Genomic DNA, 21107 nt, shown 5'->3' on the forward strand with positions numbered 1-21107 from the left:
CCACCGGAATTCCGGGCAAAGCTAGCGCAGAACAATGGCACGGATTGCGTGACGTCATGGGCGGCGCATAACCAATGTGCCTTATTGGCTGGCGGTCTCCAGATTGATCACCGAAGCTGGGTGGATTGTGAAGATCCAAAGTCAAGAAACTCCCCGAGACGGGCTAACGCATGCAATACTTCTCCGCATGGAGGCCGGAATGGCCCGACGCTGCTCCGGTATCCGCTTCTTCCCCGGTCCTACTTTTATATTATTGCCTTTTAAGCTTGAAGAAAGTCCTTACCTTCGTGCATCCGCGGCTCAGAACGTGGGGGCCGGATCCCAACATCCGCCTCTCTGCTCTGCATTCTATTGCCTGTCCGTGTGCGGGTTGGCACGTTGCATCTCTCACGAATAGCCGCTGCGCCAGTTCTTACGTCAGCATAAAAGGCGGTATTGTTAACTTCGTGATCTCTCGAGCCCTTGCAGGACCAAAGGGACCTCTGAAGTTATCGGCGAGCTCCGGGGCGGATGTAACTCTCGTCTCACCCGGCCTAAGACCTGGTCTGTTCGTAAGACTTCCATTTGTCAACGTTAACACATAGAGGTTGCCCCGAATAGTCAACGTAGTGTAGATGCCTCGACTTCGCCAGCAGTTTACAGTTTGCTGAAGCAGGCTGTGAGGCATGTTACCTCTTGATCCCCCTGATTTCATCCCCAACATGATAGCCTCGCTCCTCCCGTTCGGCAGTTCATCTCTTCCCGCTCTGCCTTTCCGCTCTTCCTAGCAACACTTTTCGCAAACTTGATCATTGATTCTCTCCGAGACGGAGCTTTGTTGACAAATCGGTTGACCTCGCGACAACACTCGCGACGACATATACTGCTCTCGGATCTCCAAATACCTACGCCCCCACCGCCTCCTCTCCCATGGGAGGTACTCGTTGCGCAAGATGGTGGAAAACTACCCTTTTCCAAGCATGGAATGGGCAGATATCGACTCCCACTTCATCAACGAGCACCAGATTGCCATGTGTAGCTCGGTTGATTGTGAGTGTCTGCTGCGAGGCCAACACATGCATCATCAAAATGAGAACCACCCTATGGCCGGCTGTATGGTGTCTGCAGCAGCAACAGACCACCCACAGAATGTGGATTTGAGTCTTCATCGGTTTGGGTGGCGGACGCCACCCAACCAAAATCTCAGCGCGATATACGACGAAATTCCCGAGTCCTTGGTGATTCCTTCATCGGATAACATCAGCAGCGGTCTACAATCTCCCTATTCCCTTGGCGCTTCGGCTTGGGCAACACAGGGGTTCGACCTTAGTTTGGAGTTCTCAACCTACCCGGATCAATATCCGACGCCCGATTCAATAGGGGTCTTCGGGGCAGCCATACACGATGTCCAACATTCAGTGAGCCCTTTTGATTTCAACGTGGACGAGGTGTTGCAAACAAGCAGCATTCCGAATTCCACAGTGACCTCGGACAGCCCACCAGGGTCGTCTTCGGACCCGCCAAGACATGCACCACAACAGCCACGGCGTTACCTGGACTCAGTTACCGTCAAGGTTGAAGAGCTTCGAGCACCAAGTTCCACGAGAAGCAGACGCGCAAGAGCATCTCGTCTGGCCCAAACATCACGGAACACCAAGGCAGTACTCCTGAACCCACGATCAGTCCAAGCCAGACATGAGCGTGATTCCGCCTTCTGGGACCTGACGACAACTCAAGGCACTTCTCAAGATGACGTGGAAACCGAAGTCAACAACCAGTCCCAGGTGATGGAAAACAGTCATGGAAACAGGCACGCGGTTTTGCCGAACCCCGACTCTGAAGGGCCTTGTCTCTCTCCCTCTCGCCATTCCTCGCTGGGTGATTCCCAGCCATCTGTCCCAGACGATGTCTCCCCGGCCGCCTGGGACACTCTCCAATCCGGTTCAGCCTCACCGGCTGTGCATGCACCCTCGCCTCGTGAGTTAGGCCCAACGAGGAGCAGGCGCCGGAAATCTGTCGCCGAGCCCGCGACCACAACGTCGAAGGATTCCTCCCAGTTGCATCGTATCAAGAAGAAACGCAGTCCCTACGAGCGCACAAAGCGCCTCGACACGCACCTCACCCGCCAGGTACACGCGTGTGTGAGGTGTCGGATGCAAAGGAACAGGGTTTGTCTCATCGTCACCTTCTAAGTTGCCGCTCCCCTGCTGACCACTTTCTCAGTGTTATCCCGACCCGGTCAACCCGCGAGGCCCATGCCTGACATGCCAGCAGCGCACGCTACGCATGAGCAAGCTGCCATGTCTGAGGTACATGATCACAGACAGCACGCTGTTCCGCACGGGGCTCGACTACATGCCCTTCTACTACACCCATCCCATGATCGGTCCTCACTACGGGGATTTCCACCTGGAGCGCACCTGGACGATGTCGAAGCCCAAAGTATTGTGCCTTGGTCAGGTTGGAGCGATGCATCTCAAGGTTGAGGTGCGAGAGTTCGTGCCTCCGCCTGACGGTCAGGGGGACTACGACCTCAAAGGCCGTCCCATGTACGCGGTCCCATGGGCCATTGCTGACCCGGATGCGGTCGTTGCTGCGATGGAAGAATACATCGATCAGGCTATTGTACTGTACATGGACGAGTATCTCGACCATTCGGACCCCCTCGTCTGGGACATCTTTCAGATGGCATATCGAGCGTCTGTGTTTCCTGAGCCAGTAAGCCTGACCACCTGCAAACCCGCTGGAGACCACGTTTCCTAACTGTTGCAGAACGAAATGCTCCAAAAGACGCTGCGTCTCTGGGTTGCCAGTCGCTTCATCGAGTCCAAATGGAGATGCTGGTCAGAAACGGGCTGGGCAGACGACGAGATTCGGACGCTGAACCCTCAGGATCCGTTCTATCAAGATCTTGACTCGTTGCCCCCGTATATCGACTACCAGATCGCATCTATCGTGATTCATCGGATTCTCAGTCCCTTGAGGAAGGATGTATTACGCATCCTCCAAGGCACACTCAACATGCATCGGCCCGAGGACTGGTTCCCAACGTTTTTAACGTGCTTTATCCTGCTGCAAAACTACGAGATGCAGATGCTCTTCCAGCAGCAGTTTGCTATGCGACGGAGAGCAACGGTAAGAGTCAGCTGCAAGTCCATGCCGTGATGCGCGAACTTCTGACTGACAATGCCCTCGCGGCCAGGTCCAATATCTGGATATGCAGCTCGTCCGGGCGACCAACTCCGGAGCAAAGACTATCCTGGCGCACTTCCACTACTGCTACAAGGGGCAGAAGCTGTTCAGCAAGAGCTTCGACTGGAAGGCGCCCCGAGTGCGTAGGATGGCCAGGCTAGATGCAGAGCAGAGCGAGTTTATGGCGCATTGTCGTGACATTGTGGTTCAAAGAGGTATGCGCGTACATTCTTAATTGCCACTTTTCCAGACCGAGAGGCATTTGATACGAACATCGTCGCTGGCTATACGGGCCCTCGTGTTTAGACTCTGCTGACAACCAACATCCCAGCCCCACGGTTTCACGCGGTCAACCACAGCCATGTATACCATGAGCCATGCTGGTACACCAGCCAGCTCTTTGACGCCGAGTGGATGCCTCGGGATACCCTTGAACATCCACCCCTGGCGGAGGCATCAATAGAGCTAGAGAGGGTCGCGTGAGATGACACGGTGTCGGTATTCCGACCTTCATCGGATGTCTACAAGAGATGAGGACGGCATCACGTATCCGGTAAGATGCACACAAGTCCCGGAACGAGGAACCTAGCCCCCACTCCCATGAGCCAACAACAGCTATCACCACACATAATTCGGCCTCACGACGGAGGGGACTACTCGGGGTGGCAAGTTCGGGTTGTTGACTAGGTACAGACGCCATGCCGGATTGTGTTCTGTGATGTGAAGGGGCTCACAAGGAGGCACTTAAAAGCCCTCGAGACCCCAGCGAGCCTGTGCTCATCAGATTCCTCTCCAACACAATACCCTCAACCGACAACATGGCTACGAAGACCGTTCTTGTGGAAGAGACCCAGGTCTGGGGAAACTTGTCCCTGAAAGCAGGCTGCACATCTCACGGCTTTCCCATCACTCATGCCTGGCCAACTCAGTTGGACGGGCCGCTTGTTTGGGGACCGGACACCTTTGGCTCAGAGGATGACTACACCATCACCCTGACTGAGACAGAGGTTGCTGAGGTCCGCAATGGGTTGAAGCACTTCAAGAGTGAGTTCCACCTAACCGTTCAAGTGTCGACACAAATACCTGACGCTGGAACAGCTCTCGGACTTTACGGCAGTGAAGTCTCCCCCGAGACCTTTCCACTGCCGACTCTGGGCCCAAAGCTGCGCCGTATGGCTCTGGACATCCATTCTGGCCGCGGCTTCGCTGTCGTTCGCGGGCTTGATCCAGACGAGTTCTCCCAGGAGGACAACGTTTTGATCTTCCTCGGTATCTCAAGCTACATTGCCGAACTGCGTGGCCGCCAGGACGAGAACGGCTCCATGTTGAGTATGCACCTACCTCTGAGATGTTATTCCCCATGTGTTCATGCCTCTAACGTCCGCGACAGTGCACATCCGCAACTCAACCGTCTCCAAGACGCCTCAACAAGACCGTCCAACCCGCTACAGCTCCCGTCCTTCAGTCAGTCTCCTCCCCTGGAAACACCCCTTTAACACCTTCCCCACTAACCACACTCTCAGACCTTCCACACCGACACCTTCGCCGACATCCTGGCCCTGCACACCCGCCGCGCCCCTCTTCCCGGCCACGGCGGACGCAACCTCCTCGCCTCGTCCTGGACCGTCTACAACGCACTTTCCAGCTCCCCGCAGCACCGTCCGCTGCTTGAGCTGCTCGCCCAACCGAACTGGTCCTTCGACTCGCGCGGCCGCTTCCTCCCGTCCTCCACCCGCGCGCTCCTTCACTACCACGCGGGACGGGCCATTCTCAACTACGCGCGTGAGCCAATCCTTGGGCTCCCCGGCGTCTGCCGCGCTGCGGGGCTTGCCGAGGCGAGCGCCGAGCAACGGCACGCGCTGGAAGTGCTTGAGCAGATGGCTACGGCGAACCAGATCGCGATCGAGGCGAGGGACGGGGATATGTTGTTTCTGAACAACCACGCCGTGCTACACTCGCGCGAGGGGTTCGAGGATGTCGCGGGAGCGGAGAAGCAGCGGTATTTGGTGAGAATGTGGTTGAAGAATGGGGAGCTCGCTTGGGAGCTGCCGGAGGGAGCGTTGAAGGAGGGGAATGAGAGGATTTATGGCGGGAATGGCGGGAAGGAGCATGATGATGAGCTGGGGGAGACTTGGAATGTGGTGGATGTGCCGAGGGTAAGGTTTGAGTTGAGTGAGCGGTTGACTTCTTGAGAGTGAATGTTCAAGGGGCGGTTTCTGGGGATAGTATTGGTGTTCAGCTAGATTCCGGTAATTACCGTAGGGGAGACTCTAAGGGGAGGAGGAGCATTCGATAGAGACGAGTTTGTTACTTCACGTCATAGCTACAGCACGAAAGGTTCGATCGCAGTGATCAAGCAGCAAGAGACAAATCTCATGAGTCTCTCGCCCCCTGATTACCCAAGTGTATCAGTAGGACGAGCAAGGCGAGGAACCTGTTCTCTCACGCACAATGACAAGACTCGTTTTCTGACATGCCAAACACGATTCCCACAGCCAACACGTCGTCTCGTGTACGTCAGCACGGCAGGCGGTTGCTAGAGCGTTCGACACCTCGCTTGATTGGCGAGTCGTGAATAGTATCCGGTATTCCGACACAGCTGTGCTGCGAGGCACTTTGTACATGGTTGACACATCGGCTGATGCAATTCGCGAGGTCGTGAGAAATGTTAGTAATATTGGTCTCTAATTTTATACGGACTTGGGGTCCGAAAAGCCCAAGTACGAGCATCGTGGCCTTCTAGAGGTACATTGTCTTAAAATTTCAAGACAACCTCCTCCCAGTCTCCGTACTTGCAGTCTCAGGGGTAAGTAAACACACCATAACCTGGAACTGGGACTTGAAGCAAGACTCCCAGAATTCCTCACTTCGCCATCACCGAGAACACATACAAACCCCTAAGGATATCGTCATGGATCTCACAAGCGACGTGTTCACCTATATACTCAGCCCTTTAGCTGCCTTCCTCCAAGCCTCGTCATCAGCACCCTTCGAACTGACCGACTCACAACCAACCCAAACGCAAGACCACGATGACTCCTCTCCAGACCTCAACCAATCAACGACCTGGCGGATCGACGGCGTTGACTTCACAGCTCGGCGTTTCTTCGCCATCCCGTCCTTCGCCCTTAACCGTCCCCCGTTGCGAATCGACATGTGTGTTCCGCCTCTTGAAGCTTTCCCACCGTCGCTGGAGAACAGGGTACGCCCCGAGAAGGCGTTCTTCGGCCCTTATCAACTTCACTCACCCACCCATGTGGGGGAGTTGGAAGTCGGGAGGTGGCTTGCAGGCGTCCTCGAGCGGTGGGCGAAGGACTTTGGACAGGACGGAGCATCCCAGCCCACGGCTGTGGTGTTGGACGAGGATGAGGCGGAGATTGAAGCCCCTCAGCCCAGCCCGCTGGAACAGGTTTGGTGGACTCTCCCCTTTGGGTCGACCATCGCTGTGGATGTGAGTTGGGGACGGGGGAGAGAGGAGGTATGCCTTGTTCCCGACCATACAGTCGAGCAGCGCTTCCTGAGCATTCAAACCTTGAAGAAACTCTGGGCGGATGAGCCCCAGAGTCTGAAAGGACTGGAACAAACCCGTGTGATTGACTGGGAGGAGTTGCGGTTCGTGCGGCAGATCCAAGACACCATCTCAATCGTGGCAGTCGCCAACGCATCCTCCTCCGCAGGCCTCACTCTCAAGTCAGGAGATCAAGAACGTGTCTCTCCCGACCCCGTCGTCTTCAAGTCCGCACCCCACGATCCTCGACACATGTACAACGAGCTCAAACTCCTCCTCGCCCTCCCTGCTCATCCCAACCTCATCCCCGCGCCACTAGCCATCGTCACAAAGAAAACCTGCTTCGGCAGCTCCCAGGTCGTCTGCGGATTCCTCCTCCCCTATTTCCTCATCGGCTCTTTACGTGACCACCTTCTCCAACCTGACTTCCACACCGCCACTGCCCTGACCCAAAAGCTCCTCTGGGCGAAACAAATCGCCTCCGCGCTGATGCACATCAACACCGCCCTCTCGGACGCGGGGTTTTATCCCGATCTCAAGCCCGACAACATCTTGCTCAGGGAATCAGCCTCACCTGGCCGGCATCTCGACGCGGTACTGATAGATCTGGAACAGCGCGGGGGATGGTTCGCCTGGAGCCCACCCGAGATCTACCTCCTCGAGTACCTCGAGATCTTGGCCGGCAACCCGGCGATGCCCGACGAAGGATTGAAAGACGAGATCCTCCGCGACCTACGCGCGTATTATCGCGACCCCTCCTGGCTTCCTCCGCCCAACCCACCCGGCCGTGGCAAGCAACGCTACCGCAACGCCAAAGGCGGGTTCAGTGCCCCCTGGCTTGCTCTCCTAACTGCGCGAACCACCACCCCCGCCGACGGCGACATCCGCGGCACGGGAGAGGAGGGGACGGACCACCACCACCAGTTGGAGCGCGCGCAGGTGTTCATGCTGGGCAAACTCCTCTGGTGCATCTTCGAGGGCCAGCCGATGGTGCGGTGCGGGATCGATCACGAAGTGCTCCGGGATCCCGATGGCGATGCTGATTGCGATTCCAATTCCAAATCTTCCAATCACGGCCAGGCCAGATGGTCGTCGCTTGAAGATAATATCACTTCGCAATGCCGACCTCCCCGGGTGCGGGCGTTCCCGGAGTTCCGACACACCCCGCCGGAACTGCGGCGTCTCATCCGGCGGTGCACGGCCGGCGCTCCGGAGTGGGAAGCAGGCCACAGACGGGCCGGGGTGGTGTTGCGAGGGGGGAAGTTGTACCCAACTACCACGTCAGGGAATGGGGCGCATGGACCGGATGGGAGGAATGATGCCCTTGACGCAGCAAGAGGGTATTGGCAAGCGGAAGTGAAGAGGGCGAGGGCGTTTGTTCGGGCGTCGGTTCTGAGGCGGAGTAGAAGGCGAGGAGAGGGTGTTTTGGCTAATGTGGGGTTGATGTCGGCGTTTGAGTTGCTGGATGACATCCAGACGAGGCCATTGTTCGCGGAGGTTATGGCCGAATTGGAAAGATTTGAGACAGCGTTGGCCGTCAGAGGAGAAGGATTGACAGATGAGATACGGTAGTCTTGGACAAGAAATTTGTACATTACCCTGAAGCAGGGTATAAAACTGGGTATACGCTAATAATCCGCCAGATTTACATGCTCCCAATCTGCTTTTCAGAGCATGTATGCCCGTGTGGACAAGACTAAATCAGTTGTCCAGACTCGCCTCGCTCTCCAACAACCTCTCCACAGCCAACCTGTCACGCCGGTCATGTTCATGGAGTATCCAACCCCAAAGATTACCTTATCCAGGATTTCCCCATGCCACCTCCTCCTCCTCCTTCCCGGTCTCCAAGCCCCTAACCCCCACCACCATCCTCCATCTCAATGTCTGGATCAACCTCCGTCCCCAGATCCCTATCTTCCAAAAACTTTCTCCCCAACAACTTCTCGGGCAAGTAATCCTGCTTAACCTTCCCATCCACATAGTTCGGCGGGTACTTGTACATCTTCCCGAAGCCCATCTCCCTCATCAACCTGGTCGGCGCATTCCTCAAGTGCACCGGCACCGGCAGGTTCGCGACACCAGGCTCCTGCAGCGCCGCCATGGCGTTGTTGAGCCCGCGGTAGGCGCGCGTGCTCTTGGGCGCGAGGCACAGCGCGACGGCGCAGTGCGCTAGCGGGATGCGCGCCTCGGGCATGCCCAGCTGCTGGGTCGCGGTGTACGTGGCGGTGGCGAGCGGGAGGAGAGAGTTGTCTGCCAAGCCGACATCTTCGGACGCGATGACGACCATGCGACGGGCAATAAAGAGTGGGTCTTCGCCCGACTGGAGCATGCGCGCCAGATAGTACAGCGCCGCGTCTGGATCAGAGCCGCGCACGGATTTGTGAAAGGCGGAGATGGTGTCGTAGTGCTGGTCGCCGGCGCGATCGTAGACGAAGGTCTTAGTGAGCGCCGCCTTGAGCGATTCTTTGGTGACGGGTGGACTCTCCTCGGCGGTGCCGTCTGACTGTGTAGCTGGACGGTGGGCTATCGAGATGGCGAGTTCGAGAAGGTTCAGGGCGGTGCGCGCGTCGCCGTCGGCGAATGCTGCGAGGTAGCGGAGGAATTCGTCGTCGAGCAAAGGGCTGGGCTCAAGGCCCTCGGATTCGATCTCGGACTGGAGAGCGCGGGCGAGGATGCGCTGCAAATCGTCTTCTGAGAGTGGCTGGAGGGTGAATGTGCGGCAACGGCTTAGCAAGGCAGATTGGACACGGAAGCTGGGGTTCTCGGTGGTGGCGCCGATGAGGGTGATGGTTCCGGCCTCGACCGGCCGGAGGAAGACGTCCTGCTGGGTCTTGTTGAAACGGTGGATCTCGTCGCAGAAAATAATGGTACGGCGTCCCGTCAGAGCCAGTTCATTAGCAGCATCCGCGAACAACTTCTTGCACTCGGCGACCCCGGAGCTCGCGGCATTGAGCTCGATGAAACGGCAGCCGGCGCGCCGGGCTATGCAGCGCGCAATGGTGGTCTTGCCAGTCCCTGAACCTCCCCAAAGGATCATGCTAGGCACGCGACCGGATTCGATGAGGGCGCGCAAGACGCCATTGGGACCGACGAGCTCCTGGCCGAGGACATCGTCCAGCGTGTCCGGGCGCATGCGCTCGGCCAGCGGCGCGGTGTGGGCGTTCTTGGACCGTTTTGCCGGAGCGTCCTCCCTGGTGTCCCTTGAATCTGCTGTGCCATTCACGGCGCCGGCGGACGAGGAAGTCTGCCCCGGGCCCTCATCATAAGAGCGCTTGACGCCAAGTTTCGTACCGTTGGTGTTGGAAGAGTCGACGGTTCTCAGACTCGTGAGGGCTTGTCGTTTCGCAACAGGGGTCTGGAAGAAGGAAGACGCAGAGCGCTTCTTCTGTGTCGACGGCGGTTGGTGGTTCTGCGAGCTGGTCGAGTGCTGGGTGCCATTCAGGGGGTGCTGGGTCTGGGGCGGAGGGTCGTCAATGATGAAGGTCTTGCAGTCTGAGTCAATGTGGGCATTGATCTCGGACGCCTTCACGTTGCGACTACAGATAGGACAGACGACCATGGCGATTGAGAGGAATGCATTCCAGCAGGTCGATCTGAGAGTTGGAGCGACGATGTTGTTGCGATAGTTGCCCTGGAAAGTGGGTGTTGGAAGTAAACAGTGGGTTTCGATGATCGCGTTGCATCCGATGCATCAGGCGCCAAAAGGAACGTGAACACACGAAAGTTTAATTGCCCTGCAAACGCGACAGCCCCACCGACGTGTCGGGGGCCCGGTGGCGTTCCCGGGACCCACAGCGGTGGTTCTCCGAAACCTCCGAACCTTGGGCAATTCAGATCTCCGGGAGTCATCTGATGGAGATTTTCTCCGGTTGACATGCGAAAGGTACACCAGTTCGGATAATTCCGTAACCAAGAAGTTGAATCCCATATTCTAAGCCTCTGAAGTATGTACAACTTTCAATGCAGCGTCTGGGCTGCTGAGTTAATACCTGCCCAGCCCCAGATACACATGGCCTCGCCACTGACTCGTAAACGCCACCTGCCAATCCCAACTGATGCTGCCCACAATCTCTGAAACAACCGGCGACGAGAAACGCCATGCCATGATGCCATGCTCATATCGTTATGCAGGTCAAGGAGTTGTTCGTCTCTTGCCAATTCTATCCCCAACGCCCCTGCCCAGCCATCCCGTGACTCACACCATAAACGACTCGCCACATCCACACTGCTCCTCTGTTCTTCGTTAGCACCGGGCCGGAAGGTTTAGATGCAAACGGGTCAAAAACTCACTAATATTCGGATTCCGGAACACAAATCGCTGGCTCAGCTTATCCTCCACCCAATCCATCTCGCTCCCAATGATGCTAAACAGCGCCTTGCTGTCAATCAGCACCTTGACGCCGTCCTGCTCCACCGTCTCGTCGAACGGCCCCGGCTTGTCGACATATTCCAGGTGGTATGCAAGCCCAGAGCAGCCGCGGTTGCGCACCCCGACCTTGATCAACTTCGGCTCGGGCTGGTCGAGCAGCGCGCGGAGTCGCTCGACGGCCGCCGGGGTGAGGGTCATGGCGGCCTTGCGCGCGCGAAGTTTGGAGCGCGGGCGAGTGGCTGGCTTGGTGGCTGTTTCCGTGGATGATGGTGGTTGCGCGGCTGCGGGAGCCGGGGCTGGGGATTGCTGGGTAGGTTGTGGTGTCGTGGTCTGCGACTGGGTCTGCTGCTCCTCTAGCCCAGCCAACGACTTAGTCGACTGTTGTGTCTGAGTCTCAGGGATGTCCCGAGATGACAGCCATGGCTTCTGCTGGGACGTTCGCGGCGGAGGAGGAAGCGACGCATCGATGGGTATTGTCGGAACGGAAGAGTCATGGGAGGGCGGTGGCGGCTGCTGCTGGGGGAGGGTGTAGGCCTGGAAGGCGGTGACGTAGGCAGCGGGCGTTGTCGCGAACTGGCGCTGCTGATGAAGCCTCTTTTGTTGCTGGCACTGGCGCAAGAGAGAGCGGCGACATGACCGGCAGACCGTCGAGACGGCGCGCTGGGCGAGGAAGGTTGGGGAGTTCATGGCGGACTGAGTGCGTCTTCAACCCGCCTGCGTGCTATTTCTTTGTCTTCGGTGGAGAAAGAAGTGTTGAGGTTCAAGGTCGAGTCAAAATCGATTGCTTGTGACAAGAAAAAAGGAGGATGGGCCAACTTCGACCAACAAACTCTCCGTTGTTAGGTGTTGGTTCCAGGAAAGTGAATTTCCAATCCAGAGCTTTGCTGGGCAAAGAGATCCCAATTTCCTTCGTTGCGCCGAAGTGACATGATGCCAAGACCCGGTGACCCGGTTCCCGCCGGGCCAATCACGGCAACGGTATTATGAATCGGAGACCCACCCTGATCGGCGCATTTCCGCAGCCGTTTCCGCCGAAGGTTCTCGTCCAAACAGTCATTCATCAACATGTCGTTCGCCACCCGGCGTCAGGAACAGATCCACGCCCAAGAAGAGAGTCATGACATCCTTCAACAGCAATCATAACCGTAGCTAAGCTACATCTCGGCCATGTGAATATTGATTTTGGTGTCAACCCGAGGGATATCATATAATTACCTACCCACACGTCAACCTCCCCTTCCTTCCTCCTATTCCGATATGTAGTAACCCCCCTTGAGCCATATGTCAACGGCATACCTACCCGGCCACAAGCGCCCTCACATCCCCCACCGCCGCCCTCGCCATCTTCTTGAGCAGCGTCCGCTCATCCGCCTCGCGGTACTTCTCCCAGCTATCCAGGCCCTCCTTGGCCTGTATGCTCAGCGTCTCATAGCCCTGCTTAATCACCTCAGCCACCTGGAGGCTCGTGAGCTGCGAGGACCGCCCCGCCGGCTTCCCCGCTTTTCCACTTCCATCCCCTCCTGGGCCTTTCCCTTCTACCAACATCTCCTTGTAATGTTGGCTCACCTTCACCAGCGTGTCGATCGAGTTGCTCGGCCGGTTTGCCAACCCCCATGTATCGCGGAACTTGACCAGCACCTCGCCCGACTCGACCACCTTGTAAAATAGGTCATCGTACGCCGCCGGCGTAGGCAGGAATGTCTCACCCGACGACAGTCCGAGCGCAAGAAGATTGACCACCAGATCCAGCACCGTTTCAATGCGGGGCAATGTCCGCAAGTCGCCCGCGTACGTCGTGAGAAACCGGATAAGCGACAGCAGCGCGCGGAAGAGATCCGCCCAGTGGTAGGTGAGGCGCGTGCGGGACCGGGACAGGAAGCCGACGATGCGCAACAGGATGCCTGTGCACAGCGTGTATAGCCCCACGTCGAGCCGCCGCCGCAGGTTGTGGTTGATGGCGTCGACCATGAGGTCCATGACCGCTGTCGCCAGGACGCGCTCGCCGCGCACGAGCGGGAGATAAGGCGATCGCTGCCGACAGAGGCGCACCGACGTTTTACTTTCGTCCGCGCACATGCGCCGGCACAAAACCGGGTCCTCCACCAACAGCCGGAACACCATCAAGTTCAGGTGGCTGTAGAGCGTCGTGCGCTGGGACAAGTGTGCGTGCTGAAGGAGATATGACGTGAGAGAGATGAAGCTCGCGAATGGCGTCTCCTCGCCCTTGACCTCCCCGGGGGACCATGTTACCAACTCCATGCTGAACAACTTGTTGGCGTGCGTGAAGTCATATGTCGCAAGGAGCACTGCCGCCTCTTGGCCGGGTCTAAGTGTGTGGTTAGCGAGTGAGAGCCCATTGGTCTGGACGGTAAGACAGCACTCACAACTCGGCAAACATGCGCTTCGCAGTCTCAGCGTCATATGTCGGTTTTGGCGGCGGCCTTCCCCCTGGCGCGATCGCGCCCAACCCGATCTTGCTGAGCGTAGCTGCCAACGTCCACCCTTCTGGCAGGTCATCCTGCACATCTGTGTACTGTGTTCGCAAACGCTGGCACGTCTGTCCGATTCCGCGCACGATGCCTCGGATGACGCGCTCGTTGACAAAGTCATTGAGCCTCATTTGGTACGGGTTCTGAAACTCGAACTTGTTGTAATTGGCCAACAGGCCCAGCAGCATGAACGGCGAAGATATCCTCGATGGCTGTACCGAGGAAGAGGAGGGTCCGGGAGGCGTCGCCGCTATTGTCGTCTGTAATTGTATGCACTGTCCATGTTTGATACCATGTCAGCTTCGTGGTCCGACCGCCAGTTCCCCTCGATCCATTACTAACGCTGATGATGGCCGGGAACAAGTCCCTCTGCATAAAATACGACAGCAGGCTGGTCTGGTACGCCCCCGACGCGACTGCTAACGCCACCTCGACAGCCCTCTGCTGCAGGTCTATCGTGTAGGTGCATGGCGCCGCTGTGCGGTTGTTGCCTCCTTGCGCCTGTGTCTGTGTCTCTGCCTGGCCTGCATGACCGATGCCGTTGGGACAGCATTCGAACCCGCTGCTTCGACCGGCTCGTATTAACGATTCCAACGCGGCGACAAAGTCGGCAAACACCGTGTCGATATGGTCCAGCCCCGCCAGCAGCTCAATGATGTCAGAGCTTGGGTTCGTGTACTTTTTCCCGAGCACCGAGGCCATGAAGACGCTCAGGGTCTGCAAACAGCCACCTCCGTGTCAGCATCTGGGGGTCTCTCTCCCACTCCTATGTTTCATCCAGCTCGAGAAGCATCATCGGGTTCGGGGCCGTGGTGGAGGTGTCTCACGTCGAGGGCATGCAGGTCGGCCACGCCATAGGGGTTCCTCAGGGCGGCAACGGCCCGGGAAAAGAGCTGTCTTGTCTGGAGCTGGAGCTGGAGAAGCTCATTGGGACCGAGGTCGTCGAGGATCTTTCGTAGCGAGGGCCGGTCGGGTCGGAGGAGGAAGAACTCCTTCCAGAACCCTTCGGAGTGTTCCGTCTCTTCCGAGTCATCCTGGACGTGGTCGAAGACGGTCAAGTGTCAGCAAAACTGTTTTCGGAAGTCGAGCAGGTCCACGGCCTGCAAGATGGCAGAACAATCGAACATGAGCGGAGGTCAAGGAGCAACCAACCTAAGAAGCAGCAGCACTGTCAGCGACTTGCTCCAACCTAGACAAGCTCCCGCCACCAACTCCTCGGTCTTGAAGTCTGGGTTCCAGAACCAACAATGCAGCATCCAGCTGCGACCCCTCCTTATGTGCAAACGGGGAAGAAACCAAGAGAAAAGCTCCAAACCTTGAATAGCTCTTCATACAGTCGGACAATCTTGGGCTGAAACACCTCCGGCCGAGGCTGGTGCGTGAGCGGGGACGGCTCCATCGATCCAGGTACCAGGTAGGAATAATCCTGGGATTTGGGGGATCAACGCCGCATCCAGATGGGTGTAGGAAGGTAGCAAGTACTGTGTTCAGTACCAGGTACAAGTCAGGACCGAGTGAGCTTGGGAGTTCAAGCAAGACCAGAGAAGGAACGCGGGGTAGACGTGGGACGCGCGGGAGGTGGGATGAAAAGAGGCGCGACCGTTTCAATGGCGTAAGTTGGGATGGTAAGAAGTTGGGGCCAGGTGAGGGCGTGATGAGTGGGCTGAAAGTTGGGAGTTGGTTAGCGATAGAGCTTCCGATAAGGTAACCAAGCTGAGCCGCGTCCCAGTTGGATCCAGGCCAAGACATCGTTGGCGCTGCGGTACGGTGTGGAACGGTGTACCTGAGTTAACCCAGCACGGAGGGGCTCACTTGCACACTGACAAGACACAGTCTTACCAAACCCCCGAGCCACACCTCGAATGCTTGTGGAAGTCGGCGTTCCGGCAGTACGTTATGGCGTATATTGGGTGATGAATTACTTATGTTCCCAAGCCCAGTGTTTTCTTTGTTGCTCCGTCTTACATTCCAGTGCTTCCAAAAGAGAGAGGCCCCTGAAGAGCAATTTTGGACCACTTCCGGAAGCATCCTTCCCAAGCCGGCGGTCATCACAATCACGCATCCCAAAGACTCAAATGAGTGATCGTCAGAAAGAATCCTGAATCCCGTGAATTCTATCTATAGCAGAGTCCAGCTATAGCATAGGTGAATAATGTGTCGATTTTCCCGGATTTACCAAAACCACCTTGAAAAAAGGGGGTAAAAGCAGCCAGCCGACCACGATGCCATAAACACATCTCCCAAGTCCCATCCGTCACTCTAAGCTGTATGCCACTGCTCTCTTCTGTAGGTAGGTCATAACCCTCTTCTGTCTCAGCTCCTGATCACCGATTGAAGAATCCCATTTTTTCTGCGCCATTCCCAACTCTGTCCACCCCACCAACAACCAGGCAAAGCTCATCAGCCCAGCGGGCCAGCCAGCCGGCTGCATCAATTGAAGAACAAAAATATCAAACAATAACCCCATTCCCCCATGACGTCGCAAACAATGCATGCATGCCCAAGCCCAGTCGAAAGTCTGTGTCCTGGAGGGGCCGAAACGAAAGAGGCGGGATCTCAATTAAAAACCGAATCTTCTCAGGAAAAGCCAAAAGTCGTAACGTCATGTCTTGTTTTGTCTGTCTCGGCCGTCCATGCACCATGCTCCAGGATACGCCTCTGAGACCCAAAGAAAGAGAAAAATGAAAAAGACACCGAAATGCTAGGTAGGCAAAGAGGAAAGTCAACACGCCCAGGCGGAATGTCTAGGCGCGGCATGTCGAGTATGGCGGTAGACATGTAAGACTGTAGGTCGAACAACAAGAGGCCTGTCCATAGGTATGTACTCCGCCCGGGTGGTATCCGTAGGTGATGAGAAGGTCAAAGAGACCATGCGACTTGAGTCCGCAGACTTAGACGCCCCAGCTGCCCCTGCGATCCTGCATGCCCCAAGCCAACGGACTGATCGCATTAAGATCCGGGTGCTGGCGGGCCCACTCATGGATGTAGCGCTTGAGCGCCTTCCAGCGGGAGCAGCGGTCCTCCTCGCGGACTCCATCCTTTTCCTCGCGGTCGAGCATGATGTGGCCGCGGGCGCGGGGTTTCTTATCGTTGCCGCCGTTGGCGCCATTCGTTCCATTGGGCTCTTCCCCATTTTTCTCGCCCCACAACGCCTCCATGATAGCGTCGTCCTCGGCCTCCAGCTCAGCAACCGAGATGCGGCTGATCTTACTCAACTCCTCATCATACAGACGGGCCGTCGCGGGGTAGCCTAGCGAGAGATAGTTGTAGACCTGTGTGACAAAGTGATCGTCGAACTCGGCGGCAATCTTCTCCTCCAGCTCGGCCGCCTCCTTCTCCTTCTTGAGCCGCTCGTCGAGACTCTGCATGTTCTGCAGCATGTGGAGCCCCTTAGGCGCGTGGCTGCGTGTGCGGTGCTCGGGAACCGCGGCAGAGTGGGAGTGGTTGCCCGGTACCGGAACCGAGTGGGTACTTGCGCGAGATGATGGCGACGATGCTTCCGACTCTTCCTCGCTAGGGGCGGCCGGTGCCGTGCTGAGCTTCGCAAAAGCCTCGCTGAATGGGTCAATGGTCGAGTCTGACGGCTCGGGCGTCATGATCATAGCAGGACGCTCAATCGGGGCGAGCTGCTCCTTCTTGTCGGCCGTGTAGCAGTAACCGCGCCACAGACCGTGCTGCCCCGTTGGGTCACGGTTCTGGTCTTCAGCCATGCCGCCTGAAGCCACGTCCCAGAGGTGAGTGGGCTGAAGCTTGGTTTGCTTCGGCGACGGGCAGCGGCGAAACACGAGATCCTCACCCAGAAGCGGTGGTGACTGCCTCAGCCGGCGGCGGTGCTCCTGGCGCGCCCTCTCCAGCGACATGTCGCGCTCAGGAGGCTCCGGAACCCAAGCCGCGTGTTGGCGGAATCCAGTGTCGGGCGGGATCCGAGATGCCGGGACGTACGGCATGTCGGCGGCCTTACCGCTCGGCGCCGAAGGGATGAATGGCATAAACGACTCCCCAATGGGCCGAATCGGAGGCGGCGAGTCCGTCCGGGTGTACGGCATGTGCTGCTCGCCAATGGCACGGATCGGAGAGTCGGAACGGATCAGCGGCATATGAGACTCCCCAATGAAGGGCCTGTCAACCGAAGATGAAGGCCGATGGGGCGTCCACAGAGGGGATTCGGTAATGGACTTCCTTGGGGCGCTGGTCAATCCCATGGCATCGTCAATCGGGCCCTCCATGCTCATGTTGTCCAGCTCGATCGTGTCAATCCGCGACTGGGACCGGGCGCGCTGCCGCTTGAGGGCATGCTCCTGCATCTCCTTGAAGGCCCAGTGGATATCCTCCTCGGACGAGTTACGCCGCGAAAGAGGATTCCATGGGCCCCGGGTCAGCGGCCGACCTCGGGGGCTGTCATCCTCGGAGCCCTCGCGAACATAAAAGTGTTCTGCGCCTCCTATCCGCTGTCCACTGTTGGGGAAGGCGGTCATGGCCACCTCCTGCAGCTTCTTCTGGGCATCGCGGGCGACCAGGTCGAAGAAACCACCGGCAATCTCGTCGTCGCAGGACTCTCGGCGGCCGTGGCCCTTGGGCCTCTCGCTGCTGGTTGCGGCACCATGGCCGAATCTCTTCCGCGGTTTGGGAGCGTAGATGTGGTTGGTGTAGGGGGTAATGTCAGTCTTGTCGGTGGGCTTGGTCGCTGGCCCTTCGTCACCAGCACGCCTCGAACGGCGGACTGATGCCTCGACGAGCTGAGGAGCGAATCGGCGCTTGGGTTGTCGGGGTGGAGGAGAGGGAGACCTCGGAGACGGACTGGGTGTCGGTTCGCCGCGGGGTATCTGGGTCCGATAGCGCTCAAAGGTGGTTTCGATGGGAATGGGAGCGAACCGCGCCCGCGGCCGCTCTTTGGTATTGGCCATTCCGGTTTGTGACTCGGCGGCCCGTTTCGTTACACCATGAGTCGAGAGACCCAATGGCTGGGTTGGCTTGTTGTAGTCGGGATCCAACTTGAAGGTGTTGTTGCTGTTGTGGGTGTGTGACTTTTTGTAAGTGGTCAGTTGCCACCAATGGGACGTAGCAGGGTGCCAACGTCTTGCAAGGTTGTGAATAAGTCGGTCAGACGGGAAATGGAGTTGACAAAAGGTAGATCGGAGGCCCCGGGCGTCGATCGTGTGGTGAAGAGGTTTTGTACCTCTAGAGCTGCTGGTTGACAAACGACCGGGGGCGCCGGTAGAGGTTGTGGGGGGCACTAAGGTTGCAAGGTTGTTGATGGAGGAGCGGTCACAGTCACAAGCTGCGCATCGTGGCGGGTATCCATCGGTATCGCAACCTCGTCAGGGCTAACGACAATAACGCAACGCCGGGACCGGGCACTCCAAGCTGGAAGCGGGATAACCTTGACTGTGGGGTCAGCAGCAGGGCTGTTCTTTCACCGTGTGATGACCTGACATGCACTGAGTGCTTTGGTGTTCTCGTGACCCGGAGCTCAAGGTCGTGTTCTGCCCCTGAAAAGGGGGAACGACAGACAAAGCCAGGAAACAGCACAGAGTGAAGCCTCAAATGTGCTGATATTAGCTACGACCTGCTAACAGTGAAATATTCCCATCAGTTCTGTCGTTCTCCAGAATCGTCCTTCACCTGTTGATGCTGGGAAGCACCGATCCCTTCGACTCGACCTGGACCAAACCCCAACCGTCAGGAACACAGTATCCATCTACAACGAATACAGTATATCTACCCCAACTTCCCAGGGCAGGTCCCGAGCTTCAGGGCCTTCCCAAACACGGGTCTTCCATGCAGCTTCCCCGTCAGGGCACTCTCATTCGGACGGCAGTCGACAGGAATGCCACTTGACATGATGCGGTCGTGAAGGATCCTCTGCCGTCTCAACCGAGGCCTGACTCGAGAAACGGCTGCGTGTTAGTCAGACCAGAGATGAACACGCAGACCAAGGAACAACCAGAAATCGTGCCAAAGAAAGCCCAACCTCAACCACAAAGAACAGCGGCTCAAGCATGTGTCCTCTGGCTCATTATTATTGTCTCAATTTAGATACCTAAGATACGTCCAACGCCCAAGCTATGCGTCGGCAAGCGCCCTGATTCCCTGGATCCAGTCCCGTCTCTGGCTCTCAGCCACGGGTGCTGGGGTCAAGTGACGTGCCCGGCCCTGTGCGCCCAACCTCGCAGTCTCATTTACGAGAAGGCCTCTTGCCCGCCTTTACCGCGCTGTACACATACACGAGTGTACCTTTTGCCTTGCATGAGGGGCGCAAATCGCCGCCTCCCGCAGCCTCGCTCGGGACTAAATTTTTCAACGCCTTCCCGTTGTCTGCTCCAGGGCTGTGGGCTCGCCACCTGGTGAGCTGACTTAAGCATCTACCCTCACTCGTGCTTCGACGCTGAGCAACATTCAGCAGTGCCCCGCGGGGTTAGCGCCATACATATAGTTCCCGAGGGCCAAAGTTGGGCACGCTGGAGAGCTGGGCCACTGATGCCAGCCCTAGCATCGGGTGCTTTATCTGGCTCAGCCATCCCACGTTCCCCATCCTCTGCCCAAACCTCATGTTGATGAGGAGACATCTACACGTGTATCCAAAATAGAAGTGTCGCTGCTGGATCATAACCATCTTGGGCCATCAGGTGGCAAAGGAACCACCATTCCGGACACTCCAAGCCAGCAGTGACCCCCGCGACCCAAGCAACCTGGATGAGAGCAACAAAAGGATCGAGGCTCGTCCCGGAGAATGTGCGATGTCTCTTCACCGTTGTTGCATCCCGAGACTTTGTACCCCACACCCCGCCGCGTGGCGTTCTCACCGCTACCCCCACCTTGGCTCCGTTGTCGTGTCTTTTGGGTTCTCGACTTGCATCGCGGTCCCATCCCCAGCACATCAACACCTCTTGTGTTGACACTCTTCGTCCCTATCACTCCCAGAAGAAGCCGTTGCATAGCGCTGTTGAAACTTTCCTCACGATGTGTGATTGTCAGTGATCTGCAAGCCACCACGCGCTGCGAGATGCTCTCGTGACGCCTCGGGATTTCTGCCTCTACCACGTTTCATTGGATGCTTCTGGATGACACCAGATCCCCAGCTCTTCCGTAAAACATCGGCCAGCTCAACAACGACCCCTCGACGCCGATGCTGACCGCTCTTCTCTTCCTTCTTACACGTCGGCAATGGTATCCCTTCCTTCAATCGCAGGTGGGAGCAGATGCGGATCAGGTACTTCGGCCAGACTAGTGTAAGCGGCCGGCACTCCGGCCCAAACCATCGGTGGTCCGCGATTGGACAATCGAGTCCTCCAAGCAGGTTGGTCGTAACCCAAGGAGCGTGATGCTGGTGGGTTGCAGTCCCAAAAGCAGTCCAAGCAGGGGAAATGGTCAGCTGCAAGGTTGCTCAAATTGGACATGCTTGGATTTTAAGCTTCTCTTGTGGCTTCAGTGGACAGGGAACGTTGTTGAGTCAGAACATTGTCCAAAACCAGACGGACATAAGCGGCAAATATTCGCCAATCTCCACAACAACTGAAGCGCCGTCAGCGGCTTGCTTCGGAGGCAATTATGCGCAGCTGGAAACCTCCAC

General features: G+C 57.3%; 8 protein-coding genes across 8 annotated transcripts; 3 read left to right on the forward strand and 5 right to left on the reverse strand.

The window, feature by feature from the left end:
* Positions 1-932: 932 nt before the first annotated feature.
* Positions 933-3654, forward strand: VTJ04DRAFT_9481 (uncharacterized protein; the record flags this gene model as incomplete). Its single annotated transcript, XM_069368033.1, has 5 exons — positions 933-2147; positions 2203-2697; positions 2752-3120; positions 3182-3386; positions 3503-3654. 5 exons carry the CDS (start codon positions 933-935, stop codon positions 3652-3654), a joined length of 2436 nt encoding a protein of 811 aa, XP_069216302.1.
* Positions 3655-3989: 335 nt separating this feature from the next.
* VTJ04DRAFT_9482 (uncharacterized protein) lies at positions 3990-5363 on the forward strand (the record flags this gene model as incomplete). Its single annotated transcript, XM_069368034.1, has 4 exons — positions 3990-4215; positions 4270-4500; positions 4562-4635; positions 4695-5363. 4 exons carry the CDS (start codon positions 3990-3992, stop codon positions 5361-5363), a joined length of 1200 nt encoding a protein of 399 aa, XP_069216303.1.
* Positions 5364-6082: 719 nt separating this feature from the next.
* On the forward strand, positions 6083-8085 carry VTJ04DRAFT_9483 (uncharacterized protein; the record flags this gene model as incomplete). Its single annotated transcript, XM_069368035.1, has 2 exons — positions 6083-7944; positions 8013-8085. The coding sequence occupies 2 exons, from the start codon at positions 6083-6085 to the stop codon at positions 8083-8085; spliced, it is 1935 nt and encodes a 644-aa protein (XP_069216304.1).
* Positions 8086-8531: 446 nt separating this feature from the next.
* On the reverse strand, positions 8532-10238 carry VTJ04DRAFT_9484 (uncharacterized protein; the record flags this gene model as incomplete). The annotated part of the gene is made up of 1 exon (XM_069368036.1): positions 8532-10238. One exon carries the CDS (start codon positions 10236-10238, stop codon positions 8532-8534), a length of 1707 nt encoding a protein of 568 aa, XP_069216305.1.
* Positions 10239-10874: 636 nt separating this feature from the next.
* VTJ04DRAFT_9485 (uncharacterized protein) lies at positions 10875-11735 on the reverse strand (the record flags this gene model as incomplete). Its single annotated transcript, XM_069368037.1, has 2 exons — positions 10875-10912; positions 10970-11735. 2 exons carry the CDS (start codon positions 11733-11735, stop codon positions 10875-10877), a joined length of 804 nt encoding a protein of 267 aa, XP_069216306.1.
* A 609-nt stretch (positions 11736-12344) lies between these two features.
* VTJ04DRAFT_9486 (uncharacterized protein) lies at positions 12345-14936 on the reverse strand (the record flags this gene model as incomplete). Its single annotated transcript, XM_069368038.1, has 5 exons — positions 12345-13374; positions 13433-13812; positions 13880-14254; positions 14365-14571; positions 14853-14936. The coding sequence occupies 5 exons, from the start codon at positions 14934-14936 to the stop codon at positions 12345-12347; spliced, it is 2076 nt and encodes a 691-aa protein (XP_069216307.1).
* An 855-nt stretch (positions 14937-15791) lies between these two features.
* On the reverse strand, positions 15792-16315 carry VTJ04DRAFT_9487 (uncharacterized protein; the record flags this gene model as incomplete). The annotated part of the gene is made up of 2 exons (XM_069368039.1): positions 15792-16055; positions 16139-16315. The coding sequence occupies 2 exons, from the start codon at positions 16313-16315 to the stop codon at positions 15792-15794; spliced, it is 441 nt and encodes a 146-aa protein (XP_069216308.1).
* A 113-nt stretch (positions 16316-16428) lies between these two features.
* VTJ04DRAFT_9488 (uncharacterized protein) lies at positions 16429-18441 on the reverse strand (the record flags this gene model as incomplete). Its single annotated transcript, XM_069368040.1, has 1 exon — positions 16429-18441. The coding sequence occupies one exon, from the start codon at positions 18439-18441 to the stop codon at positions 16429-16431; it is 2013 nt and encodes a 670-aa protein (XP_069216309.1).
* Positions 18442-21107: the final 2666 nt, after the last annotated feature.

Source organism: Mycothermus thermophilus (genome assembly GCF_041956435.1).
Source record: "Mycothermus thermophilus strain CBS 625.91 unplaced genomic scaffold VTJ04scaffold_6, whole genome shotgun sequence".
Lineage (NCBI taxonomy): Eukaryota > Fungi > Ascomycota > Sordariomycetes > Sordariales > Chaetomiaceae > Mycothermus > Mycothermus thermophilus.